At 37.6% G+C, this 21,391-nt stretch overlaps 2 protein-coding genes across 9 annotated transcripts in view; one reads left to right on the forward strand and one right to left on the reverse strand.

Annotated features, from left to right (window-relative positions):
- Positions 1-380: 380 nt before the first annotated feature.
- The window catches only part of abcg5 (ATP-binding cassette, sub-family G (WHITE), member 5), a 28,911-nt gene continuing 7,900 nt past the window's right edge, over positions 381-21,391 (forward strand). For 2 of the 7 annotated variants that reach the window (XM_077494981.1, XM_077494982.1), the window contains exons 1-10: positions 5,976-7,814; positions 8,738-8,859; positions 9,007-9,143; positions 9,921-10,019; positions 11,261-11,393; positions 11,787-11,926; positions 13,053-13,182; positions 13,246-13,459; positions 14,390-14,595; positions 16,038-16,176. In XM_077494981.1, coding sequence (XP_077351107.1) covers positions 7,639-7,814; positions 8,738-8,859; positions 9,007-9,143; positions 9,921-10,019; positions 11,261-11,393; positions 11,787-11,926; positions 13,053-13,182; positions 13,246-13,459; positions 14,390-14,595; positions 16,038-16,176 — 1,496 coding nt within the window. In that variant the 5' untranslated portion in view covers positions 5,976-7,638. Of the gene's footprint in view, positions 1,061-1,148; positions 1,364-5,975; positions 7,815-8,737; positions 8,860-9,006; positions 9,144-9,920; positions 10,020-11,260; positions 11,394-11,786; positions 11,927-13,052; positions 13,183-13,245; positions 13,460-14,389; positions 14,596-16,037; positions 16,177-21,391 lie in introns of those variants that run through there. The other 5 variants (XM_077494977.1, XM_077494983.1, XM_077494980.1 and 2 more) reach the window with 5 other exon arrangements.
- On the reverse strand, positions 396-7,532 carry abcg8 (ATP-binding cassette, sub-family G (WHITE), member 8). 2 transcript variants are annotated; one of them, XM_077494986.1, is made up of 13 exons: positions 7,245-7,532; positions 6,805-6,891; positions 6,584-6,731; positions 6,162-6,400; positions 5,097-5,229; positions 4,757-5,026; positions 4,528-4,678; positions 3,409-3,513; positions 3,140-3,339; positions 2,741-2,817; positions 1,131-1,398; positions 925-1,052; positions 396-853 (listed from the first exon to the last, which is right to left on the reverse strand). In XM_077494986.1, the coding sequence occupies exons 1-13, from the start codon at positions 7,287-7,289 to the stop codon at positions 716-718; spliced, it is 1,989 nt and encodes a 662-aa protein (XP_077351112.1). In that variant the 5' UTR covers positions 7,290-7,532; the 3' UTR covers positions 396-715. The 2 variants fall into 2 exon arrangements, with proteins under 2 accessions (XP_077351112.1, XP_077351111.1); XM_077494985.1 differs by having other exon boundaries at positions 3,409-3,516; positions 7,245-7,531.

Consider the following 21,391-nt stretch of genomic DNA (forward strand, 5'->3'; position numbering starts at 1 on the left):
ATGTATTTAGTATTTACCATAGTTAAGCATCATTAATAATAATAATTTTGATTAAACAAAATCTGACCTTATGTAAAAATATATGTATCAATACTTTGCATTTAAAATAGACTTAGACTTTATTGATCCCTCTGGGAATTTTACAAATCCAGCAGCAATAAGACCAGATAATAAAATAAAAAATAATTCAATCAATTAATACATATTACAACAGAGATGGAATTAATAATAATAATAATAAATAAAAATTCAATCACTCAATTAGATGCTAATTTTATAAATCTGACTCTAAAAATGAAAACAACAAATGCAATAGTTATTCTACATAAAACTGTAATTAATACATTCCAATGTTAAGAGAAGTTGACCAAAAATAAGCACACTTAAAGAGTGAATTGATTGAATGCTTTATTAGTTTATTAATTTGTTTTACTACGTATTTACATGTATATACAAAAAACACAATTATATAAAAGGCCTTTTCCTAAATTGCATTCACACTGATACTGATACGATAAAAATAAAGCAAAAATGAAAATGAAACGTCCCTTGACGTCAACATTACTGTGGTGCTCTGCTGCCATCCAGTGGCAGTCTGCGATACCGACAACAAAAAGAAAAAGGTCATCGCTTCACTTTCAGAGTTTCCCACCATCGTTTGTTTGTTCTTCGTTATTAACACCAAAATGTGTGATTTATTTTTGGATGACAATATTCACCAGTCCTGACTGGACTTCTGCTTGATGAATTTGAGGCAGACGTAGTAGAGCGCCATGAAGACCAAGCAGACGGCCAGCAGCACCAGGTAGCACGAGTACAGCGGATACTCGTTCATGTTCATCACCTCCACCACCTGAATGCACAAAATGCTTTATGATGATTTTTGTTATTCTCTAATGAAATATTTATTTTTGCATATATTACATATATTCCGTCCACGTTCAGGGTGAAGTTCCCGATGCTGACGGGGTATTTGTTCCCTCTGAACTGCACCAGCAGAAGCCCCTGGAAGCCCCAGCGCATGAAGGAGGCGTGAGAGAGCCACGACGCCACTGTCGAGGTGGGGAACACAACATTTTGAAAACGTTTTCGTCCCCGAGTCAGTCGCGTCTGCCGCAATCTCGCCTCACCCAGCCACATGTTCTCCAGGCTGATGACGAAGCCGCCGGTCAGGTAGAAGACGGTGAAGAGCGCGTTGCCCATGAAGGCGGACGTCTGCAGGGTGGGCAGCGCGGCGGCCACGAAGAGCGCCATGGCGCGGCTGCAGTACACCATCAGCCACACCAGCAGGAAGTTGAACAGGAAGCGGTCCGGGGCCTCGTTCAGGCCCGCCAGCCAGTAGATGGGCAGAGCGTACACCAAGGTGAACACGCAGTGCTCGGGTAACTCCCCCAGCACCTTGTTTTGAAAAGGAAAACTTTTTACTTTGGACGTTTTTATGTAAATTGCAATACAGTCAAGAAAAAAAAAGGGGAAAAAAAAACTCCACCAGCACCTGGAAACACAGGAAGCTATTTGTTAGCATTTGACCGCTTTAGCTTTCTCTACCCATGTTACTATCTTGCTATGACTGAAACATTTTACATCTATAAAAATTCCATTTAAAAAAAAACTAATACTGAAACTCATTTTAAAAAAATTAAACAAAGCATTTTCCAAAAAATTTAAACTAACAAACTTGCTCTAAAAACGAATTTAAAATTAACTCAACGTGTACAACAAAAGTCGAAATAAAAAACAACTACAGTACAGTATAATAAAAAATCTAAACTATTGCCCATTTTTATTTATTTCCCTGTTTTCACATGTTAGCTGCTAGCATGTCAGCATTCAGCTTTGAGATGCCACGACGCGACTGGACGTTGCGATCTTGCTCTGTATTAGCATACTAATTGTTAGCATGTTAGCATTTGACCGCTTTAGCGTTCTCTATCCACTTGCTATGACTGAAACATTTTACGTATATAAAAATTCCATTAAAAAATAAAACGAAAAACAACTAACAAACTTGCCCTAAAAACGAATTTAAAATTAACTGAACTTGTACAACAACAGTTAACATGAAATAAAAATTCAATACAGTACAGTATAATGAAAAATCTAAACTATTGACAATTTATATTTATTTCCCCTGTTTTCGTATGTTAGCAGGTAGCATGTTGGCGTTTGATCATCTTATTTGAGATAACAACCCCACAACCGGGCCTGCTCTGTATTAGCATACAAATTGTTAGCATGTTAGCATTTAATTCACTCAATGGAAATGGTGGCCGACAACAAGGCAAGACGTTATCAATCCGCTTTAGCATTTTCTAATCGCTAAACTTGGCGTCAAAATGTCAACAAGTGCTTGCTGAAAGTTTGTATTTTCTTTGTCTAGTGAATCAAAGTAACTTCTTATTCAATATAACATAACGTATTATTTCTTGTTTTAGGAAAACTTTTGACAGAAGAGTTGGGCAATTATGCTGCTAGGCTAACATGTTAGCATTTTATTCAAGTTTTATTTGACTAGTTTTAGTGGCAAGATGTAGAATCTCATCATGCTACTTCCGTGCTTACTCTACCCAACTGTGTTGTTATTATTATGTTAGCATATTAGCATATGTTTAGTTTTCCAAAACTAGTAGCGGACTACTCGGCAAACCAGGATTAAATCACATGGAGTTTGTATACAGACACACTTGTGGGTCCAACATGGGGTAAGGCTGCCCCCTTGTGGTGGCTTTGTGTGCTGTACCTTAGCAAAGAAGTAGGAGGTGACCGAGTACATGCCGTCTTCCAGCTCGTGGTAGAGCATGGCTCTCTCTGCGTGACCTGAAAACAACATTTGAACAATTTGAAACGTGTTAAACTTCAGATAGCGCCACCTACTGAATATCTGAGCAACATTATCATCGTAAAGTCTTTGTCAATGTTCCAAATGACGCGTCCTGAGAGTCGATCGTGGACTTTAGTCTCAAAACATGCTGGCTGCTCAAGTCATTATCTGTATACTTAATCAACTTTACCATCTTGCGATTTGAGCGCCATGAAATGTCCGTCATCCTCGATAACTTATACGACACGGCAGAGGACATCGAATGACCTTGAACTGTGAAGCCGATTGGCCGTTTTGATACGAAAAGTCGTCTCTCACATTTTGCGATGACGTCCAGCACCACAGCGAAGGGCGTGAGCGCGCCGATCATGTAGAGCAGGGCCACGGTATCCTGAATGTTCAGCGGCTGCTCTCCGGCGCCGTAGTACAGGAAACCCACCAGCAGGGACATGAGCAGGGCCTCCAGGCCGTGGACCAGCAAGGTGACCAGGTCTCGGTAGTCGTTGTACATGTGGCGCCTGGCGACGGAGGAGACGCTTGGCATTTTTTTTTTTGTTTCGCACGTTTTTTTTTTTCATGCTCCTCACCTTATGAGGATGGAAAACTGCTGGAGCCGGCCCGGTAGGCGGTCCCTATCCTTGGAGATGACGACGACTTGGTCGTCTTCCGCCTTGTCGGGTTGTGGGGAGCTGCTGCTGCAAACGGGGATGCAAAAGTTTTCCTTTACTGATAAACACATTCATTGCCAGACCAGCAAAAAAAAATGCATCTTGACGTCTTTTTCCGTCAATGGCAGTGAATGAGGTAAGAATTGCTAACATCTAGCATGCTAGCGATTGGTATGCTAGCATACGGCAAGATAGCAACCTAAAAGCAAGACGTCAGTGTGACAGAGTAGCGTGGTAAGCCAGATTTAAAAAAAAATAAAAAATCATCTAGCTCTGCACCAATTCTAATGAATGGTGATTAAATGCTAGCATTTAGCATGGTAGCATTTGTAATGCTAACATCCAGCAAATTAGCAGCAAAATCCATATCAGGCTGCCTTAGTGATTTTGTAGCCAAGTTGCTATTGTGCAATATGTTAGCAAACTAACTGCTAGCATGCTAAACGCTAACTGTTTGATCAACAATCTTTAGAACTGGTGCCGTATTCCGGAGTAAGATTTAAAATTTTTAACAATTTAGCTTACTACTCTATTCTCTTGTATTTTGCTGTTAGGTTGCTAACTTTATGTATGTTAGCATAGCAACCGTTAACATACTAAATGCTAGTGTTTGATCAACAATCTCGAGAAATGGTTCCGTACTGCTGGTCAAGATGTAAAATTGTGAAAAGTCTGGCTATTACCTTGCATTGTTAGCATGCCAAATGCTAACATGCTAAATGTTAGCATTTGGTCAATCATTAGAAATGGTTACAGTTTGAGCAAATGCAAACGTGCTAACTGTTGTGCTGATGTACGCTTGGTTAGAGAAAGGCAGTCACAGTACTAATTTGAGAGAGTTCATGAAATGAAAACATAACTGTATAGCAAGATAGCAACCTGGGTGGGGAGCGCTAAGGCAGATTTTTACTTCTTGCCCTTCAGCCAGGCCCAACTCTTAATGAGAGTTGGTCAGATGCTAGCTTGCAAACATGTGGTATGCTAAACCTATAGCAAGATAACATTGATAGAATGCTAACATGCTAAGTATGAAGTAACCTCTCAGAGTGCATCAGGGCCGTTTCACTCTTCCACATGTGGTCGTCGGTGTCCCGGACCTTTTCCGAAAACTGCTCTGCCAACACCCGAGCCCGCTCCAGACACTGGGCCTCTTGCTCGGGGCTACGACGGTCGATACTGATCAGGTCCACTAGCATGCAAGCACAAGATGAAGCTTGTCAGAGATGTTCTACGTGGTTACGACGACGGAGAACCCTCAACGTCCTACCGTAGAAGTCAGACGGGTTGCAGTACCGCGGGCACGGGTGGCCAAGCGCCGTGAAGTACGGCACCATGTCGCGGGCGGCGCCGCAATACACGGCCGAGCCCGACGACAGCAAGACCACCAGGTCGAAGAGCTGGAAGATGTCGGAGCGAGGCTGGTGGACCGACAGCAGAACCAGACGGTTCCCCCGGGCCAAGCGGGACAGCGTGATGACCAGATTGTGGGCCGTGAAGCTGTCCAGACCTGACGTGGGCTCGTCCAGAATCAAAATACCTGGAACCTTAAATGGTCAATTTGGGCATCGGACTAATAACTGGCACAGGTCAAGGTGGCGTTCCCGTACCTGGGTTCCAGAGGAGTTGGACCGCAATGCTGACCCGCCTGCGCTCCCCTCCAGAAACCCCCCTCACGTAGTCGTTTCCCACCCTGGTGTGGGCACACTGTCTCAGCCGTAACTCGGCGATGACGTCGTCCACCTGAGGACATGACCAAAACCTTGTTGGACCGATATGGCTCTAGATGGTACTAACTCTGTAACTTTTTAGAATCCAGCCAACTCCCTGACCTTTTTGTACTTGGCTGCACCGTTATCAGAAGTCAAGAATGTCATAATCATTTTCGGGGAATGGTTTCTGCAACCATGTGGTTGGTCTACTGTGACTATCAAGACTAACTACTTTGTAGGCGGTTTGAGGAACTTAATCCTCTGCTTGACCAAGTCAGACTTGGATGGACCATTCTCGAAAGTTGTCTAGGGTACCAGTCCCTGACTAATCAATCGAGAACCGGTTTCTGAGATGACACCCTCTACCTGACCTGGTTTGTCTTTCTCGGACCATGATCAAAAGGTGTCAAGAGTACCAGGCTAAACTACTCTGGGACCGTTTTTTGGAACTTAGTTGATACCTGAAAAGGTCGGACATGGATGGAACATTTTCAAACGCTGTCAAGACTATCAAGACTAACTACTTTGTAGCCAGTTTGAGGAACTCAATCCTCCGCTTGACCAAGTCAGACTTGGATGGACCATTCTCGAATGTTGTACCAGTCCCTGACTAATCACTCTGGAACCAGTTTCTGAAACTACACCCTCTACCTGACCTGGGTTTTTCTTGAATGGACCATGGTCAAAAAGTGTCAAGGCTACCAGACTAAACTACTCTGGGACCGGTTTTTGGAACTTAGTCGCTACCTGACAAGGTCAGACATGGATGGAGCATTTTCGAACGCTGTCAAGGGCAATAGAGTACACAGAACCATTTTTTGGGGACCCAACCAATGGCTTGAATTGGTAAGACTTCGATGGACCTTCAACAAAAGTTGTCAAGGGTACACGACTAACACTAGACAAGAACCACTTTTTTATATTTCATGCTGTTGAGGTGCTCCTGTTTGGACTCGACCTTACCCTCTGGTCCCGCTGGGCCTGCGTGAAGTGCGTGGGCAGCCGGAGTCTGGCCACGAAGGCGAGGGTCTCGCGCACGGTGAGGTGAGGGAGGAGTCGGTCGTCCTGGCGCACGTGCGCGATGCTCTTCTTCACCAGCTGAGCCGTGTTGGGCCGTCCGTTGATGAGGATCTGGCCGGACGTCACGCCGCCGCCCTCGTCGCGACACGTGATGATGTCCAGCAGCGACGTTTTGCCGCAGCCTGCATCAGGCCAGAAAAACTCACATTTAGCAGGACTATTATCATTGGTGGTAGTACCGGTAGTAGTGTCTAGGACACATATATATATATTTTTTTTACCTATATTTTTTCTATTATAATTTGCCACATTGTCCCACCACCAATTGAATCCAGCATATTATTTCCATTGATTTTTTTTTTTACCGGAGCTTCCAATGATGGCCAGCATCTGTCCGCTGCGGACGCGCAGGCTGAGTTTGTCGATGGCCGTCTGCTTGTCGCCTTGAATCTCCCACGGCAACTTGAACTCGGACAGCCTCTCGTACCAGGGAATCTGGGACGCCGTGTCCACCTGGAGCGTCGACACGCATTGGACGCATTTTGCTTTTGAGTGATACGGTTGTTGTTGTTGAGGATGTTGTCACCTCATAGTGCAGGTTGTTGACTTCCAGCTGGTTGCAGTCGCCGGCGTACGTGAAGTAGAGGCTGCTGTCCTCCTCCGACGTGAACAGCTGTTGCCCAATAATGCACGTTTACAACCTACATTCTCATATTTGTTCCATGAAATTCTACTCGTTTATCCTACTTCCATCACTAAGTTGTTAGATTTTTTTTTTGGGTCCAATCAGAAATCAACCTGACTGTGTTGCTATGTCACTCAAATCTGCCCAGAGCCTTCGACCGATGAAACTTCAACTTTATGACATCACAATTTTTCTGTCCTTTGATTGGATGGTTAAAAGAAAAAAAAAAACATCTCTGGTGAGTAGGATGTCGTTTTTTTATTGGTATTGTTTTCATTTCATGAGCTCTACATTAATTTTAAAGCGCTTCAGATGAAGTACATGGCACACGAGTGACTGACCTGTGAGGATCCGTTAGCGTGAGTGAAGCTCGTGTTTGTGTCCATGATGACGCAAGAGTCGATGTTTGTCCACTCAGGTGGTCAACGCACCCGCCTCGCGCGCACCGCTCGTCTTCGATCCTTTCTCTCTGCCTTCACGATTCCGTTGTCGTCCCCCGTTCCAGGAAACGTCTCCTCCAAAAACGATGTGTGTCTGTCCCGTCACCTGTCCTGCTCCATTGCGCCGTCCATCCGGGCCACCGCCCGCTCGCTCGCTCGCCTCCCCGTCCGCGTTTATACCAGCCCGGATCAAAGTTCTCTGAGATAAGACCACGTTGGCCCTAAGCGCCGGGTTTATGGCCGCGTCCGCTTAGTGTGGAGGGAAGCGGATCCGATGCGGACTGCGGGTTGAAAGATGAGCAGGAAGTACTCGGTGCGGCCGGAGCGTCCCGGGAGGGACGACGCCGGCGAGGCCAAAGAGTCCTTCAAGTTTGCGTCGGGGGCGGCGAAGGACGACGGCGGTGGCGGCGGAGGCGAAACGGCTGAGCCGCCGTGCTGCCTCAGCGCCAGCAACATCACCTACGCCGTCAGGTGAGCAAGCGCGCGTTGGGACCGTAGTCCACTTGGAAAGACCCGAGAACCCCGTGCCCACAAGTTGATTAGGCCGATATAATTTTACTTTCTTACGAAGCAGTAACTGCGGTTCATAAGCGCGTATCCCACTTGGGGGGACATTTGTGCTAACGAATGTTGATTCAAGTTGCAGCGTCTCCTAAACGTTCTCAGAGCAGTCTTAATGTTGTCACAAGGACATTTTGAACAAAATCTCCTTGTGACAAGAAAAAAACTGTTTGGAGAACCATTAAGACTGCTTTGAGAACGTTTAGGAGACACTGCAACCTTGAACGAACCCTGGCGTGCTGTCAACATTCGCTAGCATTGCTAACAAACACGAAATCAGCATACAGTAGCGTTGCTAACATGTTGATTTTGTGTTAGGGTTTGTTCAAGGTTGTGGTGTCTCCTTAACATTCCACAAACAGTCTTTAATGGTCTTTCTTGACATTTTGAACAAAATTTGGAACAATTTTGAGCAATAATTTCAAATAAAATTTCCTTCCTAACATCGCTAACGAATGTGAAATCAGTATTTGCTAACGTCGCTAATGAATGTTGATTCCATGCTATGGTTCGTTCAAGGTTGCAGTGTCTCCTAAATGTTCCCCAAACAGTCTCAATGGTCTTTCTTATTACAAAGACATTTTGAACAAAATCTGGAACAATTTTGAAGAATACTTATAAACCAAATTTGCTTCCTGCCATCGCTAACGAACGTTGATTGCATGTCGGGGTTCGTTCAAGGTTGCAGTATCTCCTAAACGTTCCTCAAACAGTCTTAATGGTCTTTCTTGTCGCAAGGACATTTTGTGACATGTTGGTGGATGTGAACCAGGCACAGGCAGACAAATTGAGGTCTAAGGAGGAAGGTTTTTGTTTTGTTTTTGTTTTGTCAGCGAGCGCGTGGGCCCCTGGTGGGATTTGCCCTCCTACAGGAAGCGACGGACTCGGCAGATCCTCAACGACGTCTCCTTCCACGTGGACAGCGGGCAGATTATGGGCATCCTGGGCAACTCAGGTGGGCCGCCCGCTAGCTCGGACCCCGGTGTCACTTGTTGCTAGGCAGAATTCATTGGCCTCGAGGGGCACTTCCAAACTTGCCCCAGAATCCATATAAAATCCTATTTTTTAAATTTTTTTTTTATTTTTTTGTCTTAATGCCCAGGTTCGGGCAAGACCACGTTGCTGGACGCCATCTCGGGCAGGATCGGCAACTCGGGAACCCTGTCGGGCGACGTCTTCGTCAACGGCAGGAAACTGGCCAGGGACGAGTACCGGGACTGCTTCTCTTACGTGCTGCAGGTGACGCACGCAGACATTTTTCTTTGTGGCTATTTGGCTTCGCAAACTCCAGGAAGGAAGAAAGTCTGTCCAAAGGATACTTGCAAGAAGTTTTTGGGTTCCTCGGTGGCCTCCTCATGCTTTTAATCTGCGAGTGAGAGGTGCTCAAGTGGATTCAAAGCCCCCGAATGGGGAAAAAAAAAAAAAACACTGGCTTAAGGCGGCCCCCCCTTTTTCAAATTATCTGCCCGCCGGCTGATAACGCGCGTTCGTCCACTCCGAGCCTCGTCATTAACTTTGGCTGCTTAAGCTTGCAGATGAGGAGCTGATAGCGGCGCCTGATATTAAAGTCATTCGCATGAGAGACTCTGCCGAGGAACGCAATCGGCCCGCGCGTGCGCGTTAATTGAGGCACGATGTGGAGGTTCAGGCAGCGCGTGCGCGTTTTCATTTCAAGTGGGCGTCAACGCAGACTTCACTTTTGTCAAATTGTAAACAAGTCGTCGCCAGGGGTGGGCCGATACGGGTAATTTCGCAATATCCTCGTCATGTTTACGATATTTAAAAGCAGCGCATCTATTTAATAAAATCAGGTTGCTTTCCGTTTGTGCAGTTGTAGCACCCTCTGGTGGCTATTCTTTTAGCGCCATTTAATTTTCATAAGGCATGTTTTGGCCCTTCTATGTTTAAAACCGACACTAAATTGTCAGATGAGCTTCATATGGTATTTGGTGACGTTTGGATACGGTTCCAAATATGTTTAGCGAAGCGTTGCGTTTGTTTTGTCTCTTGTGCCAGAGTGACAACCTGCTGAGTTATCTGACCGTGGAGGAGACTTTGACCTACACGGCGCAGCTGGCCCTCAGGAAGCACTCGGCCAAAGCCATACAAAGCAAGGTGAAGTGGACAAAACATGCTCACCTTTTCACAAGATGGAAAATAGATCACAGTCGTTCCTTTATGAAGGAAAAAAATAAAGGATCCTTCATAGCAAAGAGAAATTAAAACTTACTATTATTGAGTTGTCATCTTCATTTATATTGTATAATGTTCCATTAAAATTAATAATAATGAACAATATTTTCAAAAGTAGATGGGTGCATAAAATAATAAAATTGGATGTTTACAATATCATTTTACATTTAATATTTACAATTCTAGTAGTGGTAGTAGTAATAATATCATATAAAAATAGTTATGATGATGATAATATTGTAAAAAAATATGAGGATAATAATAGTAATAATAGTGGTAATAATAGTAATAATAATAATAATAATAATATAAAAAATAATTATTATTATAAGATATTAAGATATAAACATTCTTGCTTTCATTCTTAGGTTAGTAGAAAGGTGCTATATAAATCTTAAATAGTGCAATAAATAATTCATCAATATAATTTAAATTAATTAGGTACATTATTAAGCGTATGTAGCGTCACCAATCTAAAATAGGGACGCAGCGATACTGGCAATATTCCGATATTAAAACTGCCGCAATATTGCTGTCGTTGCCTATTTATTTTTTTGTCACTGCTTGCTACGTACAAAAACACAATATTGTGCTATTGTTTTTTTTTTAATATGAGCTTTTTTTTTTTTTTTATCGTGAGTTTTTATGCAGTATAGTGAACTTTTCCAACCAACCTCTCCACAATATTATAATTATTATATTGTGATGTAATAATATTAATATTAATAATAATAATAATAATAATAATAATAATAATAATAATAGTAATAGTAATAATATTAGCAATAATAATAATGAAGATGATAATAGTAATAATAGTGGTAATAAAAATAGTAATAATAATAATATAAAAAATCATTATGATGGTGATAATAATAATAATAATTATATTATTATTATTATTATTATAATAAAAAATAGTAATTAAATTAAATATAATAAGTTTTATTATTAATATATTATATAATAATAATAGTAATAATAATAAATAATAGATAATATTAATATAAAATAATTACTATTATATTTTTAATAATTAAATTAAATGAAATATTTAAATAAAAAATAGTCATTATACAGTCATAAAATAGTAATACATGTCATAAAATGTAAAAAAAAAAAAAATAATAAGTGAGAATATGGTGTACTGTTTGCGTTGGAAGGTGTCAGCAGTGATGGGCGAGCTGAGCCTGAGCCACGTGGCCCGCAGCGTGATCGGCGGCCGCGTTTTCCCGGGGATCTCCGGTGGCGAGAGGAGGAGGGTCTCCATCGCCAGCCAGCTCCTCCAGGACCCCCGTAAGTCCGCCCGCGCCGAGGGGAGGGGACCCGGAAAAGAAAAGAAAAAAAAAACTCACAAAGAAGAAGAAGAAGAAGAAAGTTACTTTGGCGCCTGCCGTTATCAAAGCACCTCCGAGAGAGCTCTGGGCTCGTTTTATCAGGTCTGCGCAACTCCGCTGAGGACGATGAAGGCCCTCGTCCTCATCGTTCAGGATTAGAACGGCCGCACACACTGACGGACGCGTGTGAGCGGTTCCCGTCGGCTTGCGCTCCAATCAAGCAGAAAATGAATTCGTCTCCCTTTTAATTGCACTTTGAGAGGCAATCTTGCAAGTGTCCTCGTTAGACGAGTTGAAGTTGTGCAGTGAAAGTTTGCAAGTTTCAAGCGTGATGTCGTTGGTCGTGGGGCAGGTGTGATCCTATTGGACGAGCCCACCACGGGCCTGGACAGCATGACGGCCAATCAGATCGTGGTGCTGCTGGCCCAACTGGCCCGCAGGAACCGCATCGTCGTCGTCACCATCCACCAGCCGCGCTCCGAACTCTTCACGGTAAGGAAAGTTCCGTCATGTCATCAAGCATTCGACATAAAACACATCTTCTGTCACGTTATATTTAATACGGAATTTTTTTGTAACGTTATCGAATCACTGCTCTGCGTGAAATGTCAAAACATTTTGAGTAGGAAGGAAAAAATGTGAAAAAACACAATCCAGTGTGGGATGAGAACCTGGCAGGCCACTTAATAAATTATATTATATGTCATTATTATTATTTTTTTAATATATTTTCATATTTTATTATATATTTTATATACATATATATTATTTATAATACAAAAAAATACATTTATAGTTTTCTTTTCTTTGTAAGTTTTATTTTATTTTTTAACTTTTTTTTTCATAGTGAAATTTATATTGGACATTTATCAGTGTTTTGGGGAAAAATTTGGGTTTCCAAAAAAAAAATATTTTTACCAATTTGGGAAAAATATGGTAGTCCTTATCGCCTGTTTAGTTTTAAGTTGTAATATCACCATTCACCACTAGATGGCAGAAATGACTTAGTCTCATGTTCATATATACTACAAAATGATTTTTTTTTTTTTTCCCAGATTTGGAATGTCATGCAGGGCAAACATAGTACCGCAAAAAAAAAAAAAATGTAAGAGTTTATTTTTATGGAATAAAAATGTACAAAAATTAGTTCTTATACTTCATATTTTTATGTACGAGAGCCCCTTGAAAAAAAAAAAAAATATATTTTTGGATTCAAACCCTTTTTTGTCAACGTCTGTACCTAGACATGATGATAAACGCATTATCAAAAAAAATGAAATATATTAAGGATTAAGTATTTTGTCCATATTTAAAATCACATTTTTTGTCATCCATCTTCAGTAGCCTGAACTGGTTGGCCAGCCAATTGCAGTAATAATAATATAAATATTATAATAATATATCATATAATAAATATAGTATAAATAACAATAATATGTAATATAATAAATATAATATAAATAATCATAATATAAATCTAATAAATTTAGAATATAAATAAATCAATAAAGGTAAATTTATTATTTATTTAACTTATTAAAACACTTTTTAAATACATTGTAAATGTATTTTTATGCAAAAGCTGTCATTGTCTTGTTTTTTTGTTGTTTTTTTGCAGGTGTTCAACAGGATCGCGTTGATGAGTCGCGGCGAGTTAGTTTTCTGCGGCCAACCTGACGAGATGGTGGACTTTTTCAGCCGCTGCGGATACGAGTGTCCCGAATACTGCAACCCCTTCGACATCTACGGTACGCCGCCCGACACGCTCGCATGCAAGCGGCACAAGCACATTTGCGTCCCTCGCCCCGCAGTGGACTTGACGTCGGTGGACACGCGCAGCAGCGAGCGCGAGGGCGCCACCTTCGGCCGCATGCACGACATGACGCGCGCCTACCAGAAGTCGGCCATCTTCCGCCGCATGCTGGCCGGGACGCAGCGGAGCCTGCGCGCGCCGCAAAAGGCCGCCGTCCCCTTCAAGAGCAAAGAGTCGCCCGCCGGCGCCGACAAGCTGGCCGTGCTGCTCAGGTTGCACCCCAAAAAAACAAAATCATCAGTCACGTCATTGTCATTCATTTCAATAATATGGAAATATTAGGGCTGGGTTTAAAAAAAGAAAAATCAAATAATCAATGTCAAAGCGATTTTCCTTTCCGAGCCTGATTTCCATTCATAAAACCATGACTTGATTAATAATAATAATAATAATAATAATAATAATAATTTTAAAAAAAAAGCATTATATTTATACGTGCCTTTCTAGACACTCAAGGAAAAAACAATTTAATTAAAAACACATAAATAAATAAATAAATAAAATACATGTTTTTAGTTATTTTAATTTTAATATCTTTTTCCCCCATATATTAACAAAAAATATATAATTTTAATGCTTTTTTTTGTATCTTAAATTTGCTTTTCACGTGAATTTAAAAGTATTTTCTTGCATTGATGAAACACCTGATTTATAAAAAATAAAATATATTTATTTTTTTAAATTTGGAAGGAAATGTTTGTGGAGTTTTTTGTTTTAATATATATATCATATATATATTTAATTTATATATCATATCCTTGATATTTAAGAAGAATTAATAAAGTAATAGTAATCTATAAGTGACTGAACTGAAGTGGATCCAAAAAAAAAAATCTAAATCGAATCGAACTGAACTCTGTGAATCAAAATGTAATCGATTGAGGAAATTTGCATCAATACACAGTTCTAGTAAATAATGTAAATAAAAAAAAAAAAAAAAAGCTTTATTTACTTCCAATTAGAACTGTTTTGTGAATTTAATATACTTTCTATTTGATGATTTTATTTCGTAGGAAATAGTAGAAAAAAAATCAACGAATCACGATGAATTATTAAAAATGATGCAATTAATTGAATTGAAAAAAAAGACTCATAAAATAATGGGAAAAAGTGGTGCACTTTTTCTTGCCACTTTGTTGTAGGCGCACCATGCGGAACCTGTCGCGAGACCGGATGGGGGTCCTGATGCGCCTGTCGCAGAACCTCATCTACGGCCTCTTCGTGGCCTTCTTCGTCATGCGCCTGGACGACGACGTGGCCAAAGGCGCCGTGCAGGACCGCATCGGCATCATCTACCAGAGCGTCGGCGCGTCGCCGTACACCGGCATGCTCAACGCCGTCGCCCTCTGTGAGTGACCGCGCCGGCGATCCGGTCGCGCCAGTTTTTCCTCACTTGTTGCTAGGCAGAGTTGAAATCGCGCTCAGTTGAAATGAGTTTTTTATTTTTTTTTATTTTCGGAGTTATTGATCATCAGATGAGACGTTTTTTTTGTGTGTGTGTTAGCCATACGGAAGTGTTCCGACGCCGTTATATGAGCCAGCGAGTCGACATGGCACAAGGTTCGCTTTTTTTTTTTTATGGCGGCTCGCGTGAACTCGAGTAACCTCAAATGTTAACATTACGACACCGGGAAAGACTTTTTTTCAAATCTATAGCAAAATACAAAAGTTACGTAATATTTATGATGGAGCAGTAATGTGGAGTTTATCCATTATTGTTGCATATTGCAAAATTGTTTTCAAAAGAATTGCAGTATACCAGTTTTTTGTTTTGTTTTTGTTTTGTGGTTAATTGATAATATAGGGTTCTCTAATATCTAATATCACCCCCCCCCCCCCCAAAAAAAAAACCCTGAAAATAGTATTAAAATAAAATAATAATAATAATTATAATTATAATAAAAAATATAAATTTAAGCAAGTAAGCTTAACTGCAGGGACAAAAATGTATATATATTTAATAGTATATTGGGTTAAATATGTATGTTTATTTATTTATTTAATATATTTAACACTGTTTTACTTTAAATTAGAATATTAGTGTATTTATTCAAATGTATTTAAATTATTATGTTCAATGTTTACTCTGTATCCTGTTAATTACATTTACATTAATTACAAATACATTTTAGTTTTTTTTGTTTTGTTTTTTAATAATTTCACTTTTTACCACTTTAAAGTGTGCTCAAATATATATATTTTTATTTTATTTATTTATTTTTTTACACACGTTATTCACACTTTATTTAGTTTTGTTTGAAATCCTCAGCACATTGCGACACCTTGATCGTATCCAGTTTGCATTCTTGATGATGTAAATGTATATATTTTTTGTTAGTGATCGGTCACGACGAACTTCTGCTGCCTCCTTCTAGTGAGCGATGCAAGGTTCACTTTTTTTTTTTTTTTTTTTTATGGCAGGCGGTGTGAATGAACTCGAGTAACCTCAAACGTTCACATAACGACAGCGGGGAAAAGACGGCTCGTCTGTTCGATTTCAAGCACAATGCCAGAAAGTCAACACATCGTCACCTTCCTACGTTTGTTTTGTTTTTGTTTTCCTCACAAAACATGAATCTGCTCAACTAAATAATAATGCCTGCTGCCGATCTGCGTTGCGATGAACGCAAGGTGTCCTGATGGAGCCGATAAGAAACGATAAAAGAGGCTTCGTAAGCACACAAACGGGCCACGACGCTGATATGGGATCAGCGCGATCGCGGCGGCATGTCAGCGAGGTCATCGTATGATCATAACGATGATGAGAATGTGATTGTGATGGCGTTACAGTTCCCGCCCTGCGAGCCATCGGCGACCAGGAGAGTCAAGACGGCTTGTACAGCAAGTGGCAAATGTTCCTGGCGTACGTCTTCCACATTCTGCCCTTCAGCGTCCTCAGCGTGCTCGTCTTCACGTCCTTCCTCTACTGGTACAACAACAAAAAAATGCTGCTCACTTTTGATTGTCACTTCAACAGCAAGGAAGGATCCCAGCACGAGTCTGAAACCCTCATTTGAAAGCCTAAACTGCTTTAAAACCGAATTTGAAATGTGCGTATGTCATTATCAGTGGCAGAGCAACATTCTGCAAGGGGCCCCAAGCAAGAAGAAGGGATTGGGCGGCCATTCGTAGTATACATAGGATGTTTAAAAAAAAAAAAAAAAAAAAAATGCCTTACTATACATGGTCGTTTAAAATAAAAAAAAACGCCTTACTATACATGGTCGTTTAAAAAAACAAACAAAAAAACTCCTTACTATATATGGTCGTTTAAAAACAACAACAAAAAAACCTAACTATACATGGTCGTTTTTTTTTTTTAACACCTTACTATACATGGTCGTTTAAAAAGAAAAAAAAAAAAAAGTACACCTTACAATACATGGTTGTTTATTTATTTATTTTTTGAACGCCTTACTATACATGGTCGTTTAAAAAAACAAAAAAAAAACGCCTTACTATACATGGTGTTTTTTTTTTTTTTTTTTAACATCTTACTATATACATGGTCGTTTAAAAAAAAAAAAGCCTTACTATACATGGCCATTTTTTTATTTCTTTTTTTTTAACGCCTTTGTATACATGGTCGTTTAAAAAAATAAATAAACGGCTTACTATACATGGGCGTTTTTTTATTTCTTTTTTTTTTAACGCCTTAGTATACATGGTCGTTGAAAAAAAAACAAAAAAAAACGCCTTACATGGGCGTCTATTTTGTATTTTTTAACGCCTTAGTATACATGGTCATTTAAAAAAAAAAAAGAACACCTTACAATACATGGTTGTTTATTTATTTATTTTTTAAACGCCTTACTATACATGGTCGTTTAATAAAAAAAAAAACAAAAAAAAACGCCTTACTATACATGTTCGTTTAAAAAGAACCAAAAAAAAAAACGCCTTACTATACATGGGCGTTTATTTATTTATTTTTTTTAACGGCTTAGTATACATGGTCATTTAAAAACAAACAAAACAAAAAAACGCCTTACTCTATATGGTCATTGTTTTTTTTTTTTTTTAATGCCTTACTATACATGGTCGGTTTTTTATTTCTTTTTTTTTAACGCCTTACTATACATGGTCGTTTAAAAAAAAAATGCCTTACTATACATGGGCGTTTATTTATTTCTTTTTTTTAACGGCTTAGTATACATGGTCGTTGAAAAAAAAAAAAAAATGCCTTACTATATATGGTCGTTGCTATACTTGGTCGTTTTTTTTTTTTTTTTAACGCCTTACGATACATGGTCGTTTAAAAAAAAAAAAAAAAAGCCTTACTATACATGGTCGTTTTTTGTTTAACACCTTACTATACATGGTCGTTTAAAAAAAAAAAAAAATGCCTTACTATACATGGCCGTTTATTTATTTATTTATTTGTAACGCCTTAGTACACATGGTCGTTTAAATTTTTTTTTTTTAAAAACGCCTTACTATACATGGCCGTTTATTTTTTATTTTTTAACGCCTTAGTATACATGGTCGTTTAAAAAAAAAAAAAAAAAAAAACGCCTTACTATACATGGGCGTTTATTTTTTATTTTTTAACCCCTTAGTATACATGGTCGTTTACAAAAAAAAAAAAAAAAAAAAAAAAAAAAAACGCCTTACTATACATGGGTGTTTATTTTTTATTTAACGACTTAGTATACATGGTCATTTAACAAAACAAAAACAAACAAAAAAAACAACAAAACGCCTTACTATACATGGGCGTTTATTTTTTATTTTTTAACCCCTTAGTATACATGGTCGTTTACAAAAAAAAAAACAAAAAAACAAAAAACAAAAACGCCTTACTATACATGGGTGTTTATTTTTTATTTAACGACTTAGTATACATGGTCGTTTAATAAAAAAAAAACAAAAAAAAAAAACGCCTTACTATACATGGGCGTTTATTTTGTATTTTTTAACGCCTTAGTATACATGGTCGTTTAATAAAAAATAAAAAATAAAAAAAACGCCTAACTTTACATGGCCGTTTATTTCTTTTATTTAACGCCTTAGTATACATGGTCGTTTAAAAAAAAAAAAAAAAAAAACCTTACTATACATGGTCGTTTAAAAAAAAAAAAAAAAAAAACCTTACTATACATGGTCGTTTAACAAAAAAAACGCCTTACTATACATGGGCGTTTATTTTGTATTTTTTAACGCCTTAGTATACATGGTCGTTTAATAAAAAAAACAACAACAAAAAACGCCTAACTTTACATGGCCGTTTATTTCTTTTATTTAACGCCTTAGTATACACGGTCGTTTAACAAAAAAACAAAAAACAAAAAAAAACGCCTTACTATACATGGGCGTTTATTTTTTATTTTTTAACCCCTTAGTATACATGGTCGTTTTTTGTTTTTTTTTAACGCCTTACTATACATGGCCGTTTATTTATTTTTATTTTTTTAACGCCTTAGTACACATGGTCGTTTAAAAATTTTTTTTTTAAAAACGCCTTACTATACATGGTTGTTTAAAAAAACGCCTTAGTATACGTGGTCGTTTATCTTTTTTTTTTTTAACGCCTTACTATACATGGGCGTTTATTTTTTATTTTTTAACCCCTTAGTATACATGGTCGTTTAAAAAAACAAAAAACAAAAACAAACAAAAAAAACAACAAAACGCCTTACTATACATGGCCGTTTATTTTTTATTTAACGCCTTAGTATACGTGGTCGTTTAAAAAAAAAAAAAAAAAAAAAAACGCCTTACTATACATGGTCGTTTTTTGTTTTTTTTTTAACGCCTTACTATACATGGTCGTTTAAAAAAAAAAAAAAAATGCCTTACTATACATGGCCGTTTATTTATTTATTTATTTTTAACGCCTTAGTACACATGGTCGTTTACATTTTTTTTTTTTAAAAACGCCTTACTATACATGGGCGTTTATTTTTTTTTTTTTAACGCCTTAGTATACATGGTCGTTTATAAAAAAAAAAAAAAAAAAAAAACGCCTTACTATACATGGGCGTTTATTTTTTATTTTTTAACCCCTTAGTATACATGGTCGTTTACAAAAACACACAAAAAAAAAAAAAAAAAAAACGCCTTACTATACATGGGTGTTTATTTTTTATTTAACGACTTAGTATACATGGTCGTTTAATAAAAAAAAAACAAAAAAAAAAAACGCCTTACTATACATGGGCGTTTATTTTGTATTTTTTAACGCCTTAGTATACATGGTCGTTTAATAAAAAATAAAAAATAAAAAAAACGCCTAACTTTACATGGCCGTTTATTTCTTTTATTTAACGCCTTAGTATACACGGTCGTTTAACAAAAAAACAAAAAACAAAAAAAAACGCCTTACTATACATGGGCGTTTATTTTTTATTTTTTAACCCCTTAGTATACATGGTCGTTTATAAAAAAAAAAAAAAAAAAAAACGCCTTACTATACATGGGCGTTTATTTTTTATTTTTTAACCCCTTAGTATACATGGTCGTTTACAAAAACACAAAAAAAAAAAAAAAAAAAAAAACGCCTTACTATACATGGGTGTTTATTTTTTATTTAACGACTTAGTATACATGGTCGTTTAATAAAAAAAAAACAAAAAAAAAAAACGCCTTACTATACATGGGCGTTTATTTTGTATTTTTTAACGCCTTAGTATACATGGTCGTTTAATAAAAAATAAAAAATAAAAAAAACGCCTAACTTTACATGGCCGTTTATTTCTTTTATTTAACGCCTTAGTATACACGGTCGTTTAACAAAAAAACAAAAAACAAAAAAAAACGCCTTACTATACATGGGCGTTTATTTTTTATTTTTTAACCCCTTAGTATACATGGTCGTTTTTTTTTTTTTTTTTAACGCCTTACTATACATGGCCGTTTATTTATTTTTATTTTTTTAACGCCTTAGTACACATGGTCGTTTAAAATTTTTTTTTTAAAAACGCCTTACTATACATGGTTGTTTAAAAAAACGCCTTAGTATACGTGGTCGTTTATCTTTTTTTTTTTTTAACGCCTTACTATACATGGGCGTTTATTTTTTATTTTTTAACCCCTTAGTATACATGGTCGTTTAAAAAAACAAAAAACAAAAACAAACAAAAAAAACAACAAAACGCCTTACTATACATGGCCGTTTATTTTTTATTTAACGCCTTAGTATACGTGGTCGTTTAAAAAAAAAAAAAAAAAAAAAAAAAAACGCCTTACATGGTCGTTTTTTGTTTTTTTTTAACGCCTTAGTATACATGGTCGTTTAATAAAAAATAAAAAATAAAAAAAACGCCTAACTTTACATGGCCGTTTATTTCTTTTATTTAACGCCTTAGTATACATGGTCGTTTAAAAAAAAAAAAAAAAAAACGCCTTACTATACATGGGCGTTTATTTTGTATTTTTTAACGCCTTAGTATACATGGTCGTTTAATAAAAAAAACAACAACAAAAAACGCCTAACTTTACATGGCCGTTTATTTCTTTTATTTAACGCCTTAGTATACACGGTCGTTTAACAAAAAAACAAAAAACAAAAAAAAACGCCTTACTATACATGGGCGTTTATTTTTTATTTTTTAACCCCTTAGTATACATGGTCGTTTTTTTTTTTTTTTTTAACGCCTTACTATACATGGCCGTTTATTTATTTTTATTTTTTTAACGCCTTAGTACACATGGTCGTTTAAAAATTTTTTTTTTAAAAACGCCTTACTATACATGGTTGTTTAAAAAAACGCCTTAGTATACGTGGTCGTTTATCTTTTTTTTTTTTTAACGCCTTACTATACATGGGCGTTTATTTTTTATTTTTTAACCCCTTAGTATACATGGTCGTTTAAAAAAACAAAAAACAAAAACAAACAAAAAAAACAACAAAACGCCTTACTATACATGGCCGTTTATTTTTTATTTAACGCCTTAGTATACATGGTCATTTAACAAAACAAAAACAAACAAAAAAAACAACAAAACGCCTTACTATACATGGGCGTTTATTTTTTATTTTTTAACCCCTTAGTATACATGGTCGTTTACAAAAAAAAAAACAAAAAAACAAAAAACAAAAACGCCTTACTATACATGGGTGTTTATTTTTTATTTAACGACTTAGTATACATGGTCGTTTAATAAAAAAAAAACAAAAAAAAAAAACGCCTTACTATACATGG

This window comes from Festucalex cinctus, chromosome 14 (genome assembly GCF_051991245.1).
Source record: "Festucalex cinctus isolate MCC-2025b chromosome 14, RoL_Fcin_1.0, whole genome shotgun sequence".
NCBI classification, from domain to species: Eukaryota; Metazoa; Chordata; class Actinopteri; order Syngnathiformes; family Syngnathidae; genus Festucalex; species Festucalex cinctus.

Coding starts and splice junctions, on each gene's coding strand:
- abcg8 (XM_077494985.1), bottom strand. CDS start 7,289: ATGGACACAAACACGAGCTTCACTCACGCTAACGGATCCTCACAG. Junction 6,892..7,244: donor ACGCTAACGGATCCTCACAG/GTCAGTCACTCG, acceptor ATTGGGCAACAG/CTGTTCACGTCGGAGGAGGA. Junction 1,399..2,740: donor CCTCCTACTTCTTTGCTAAG/GTACAGCACACA, acceptor TTTCAAAACAAG/GTGCTGGGGGAGTTACCCGA.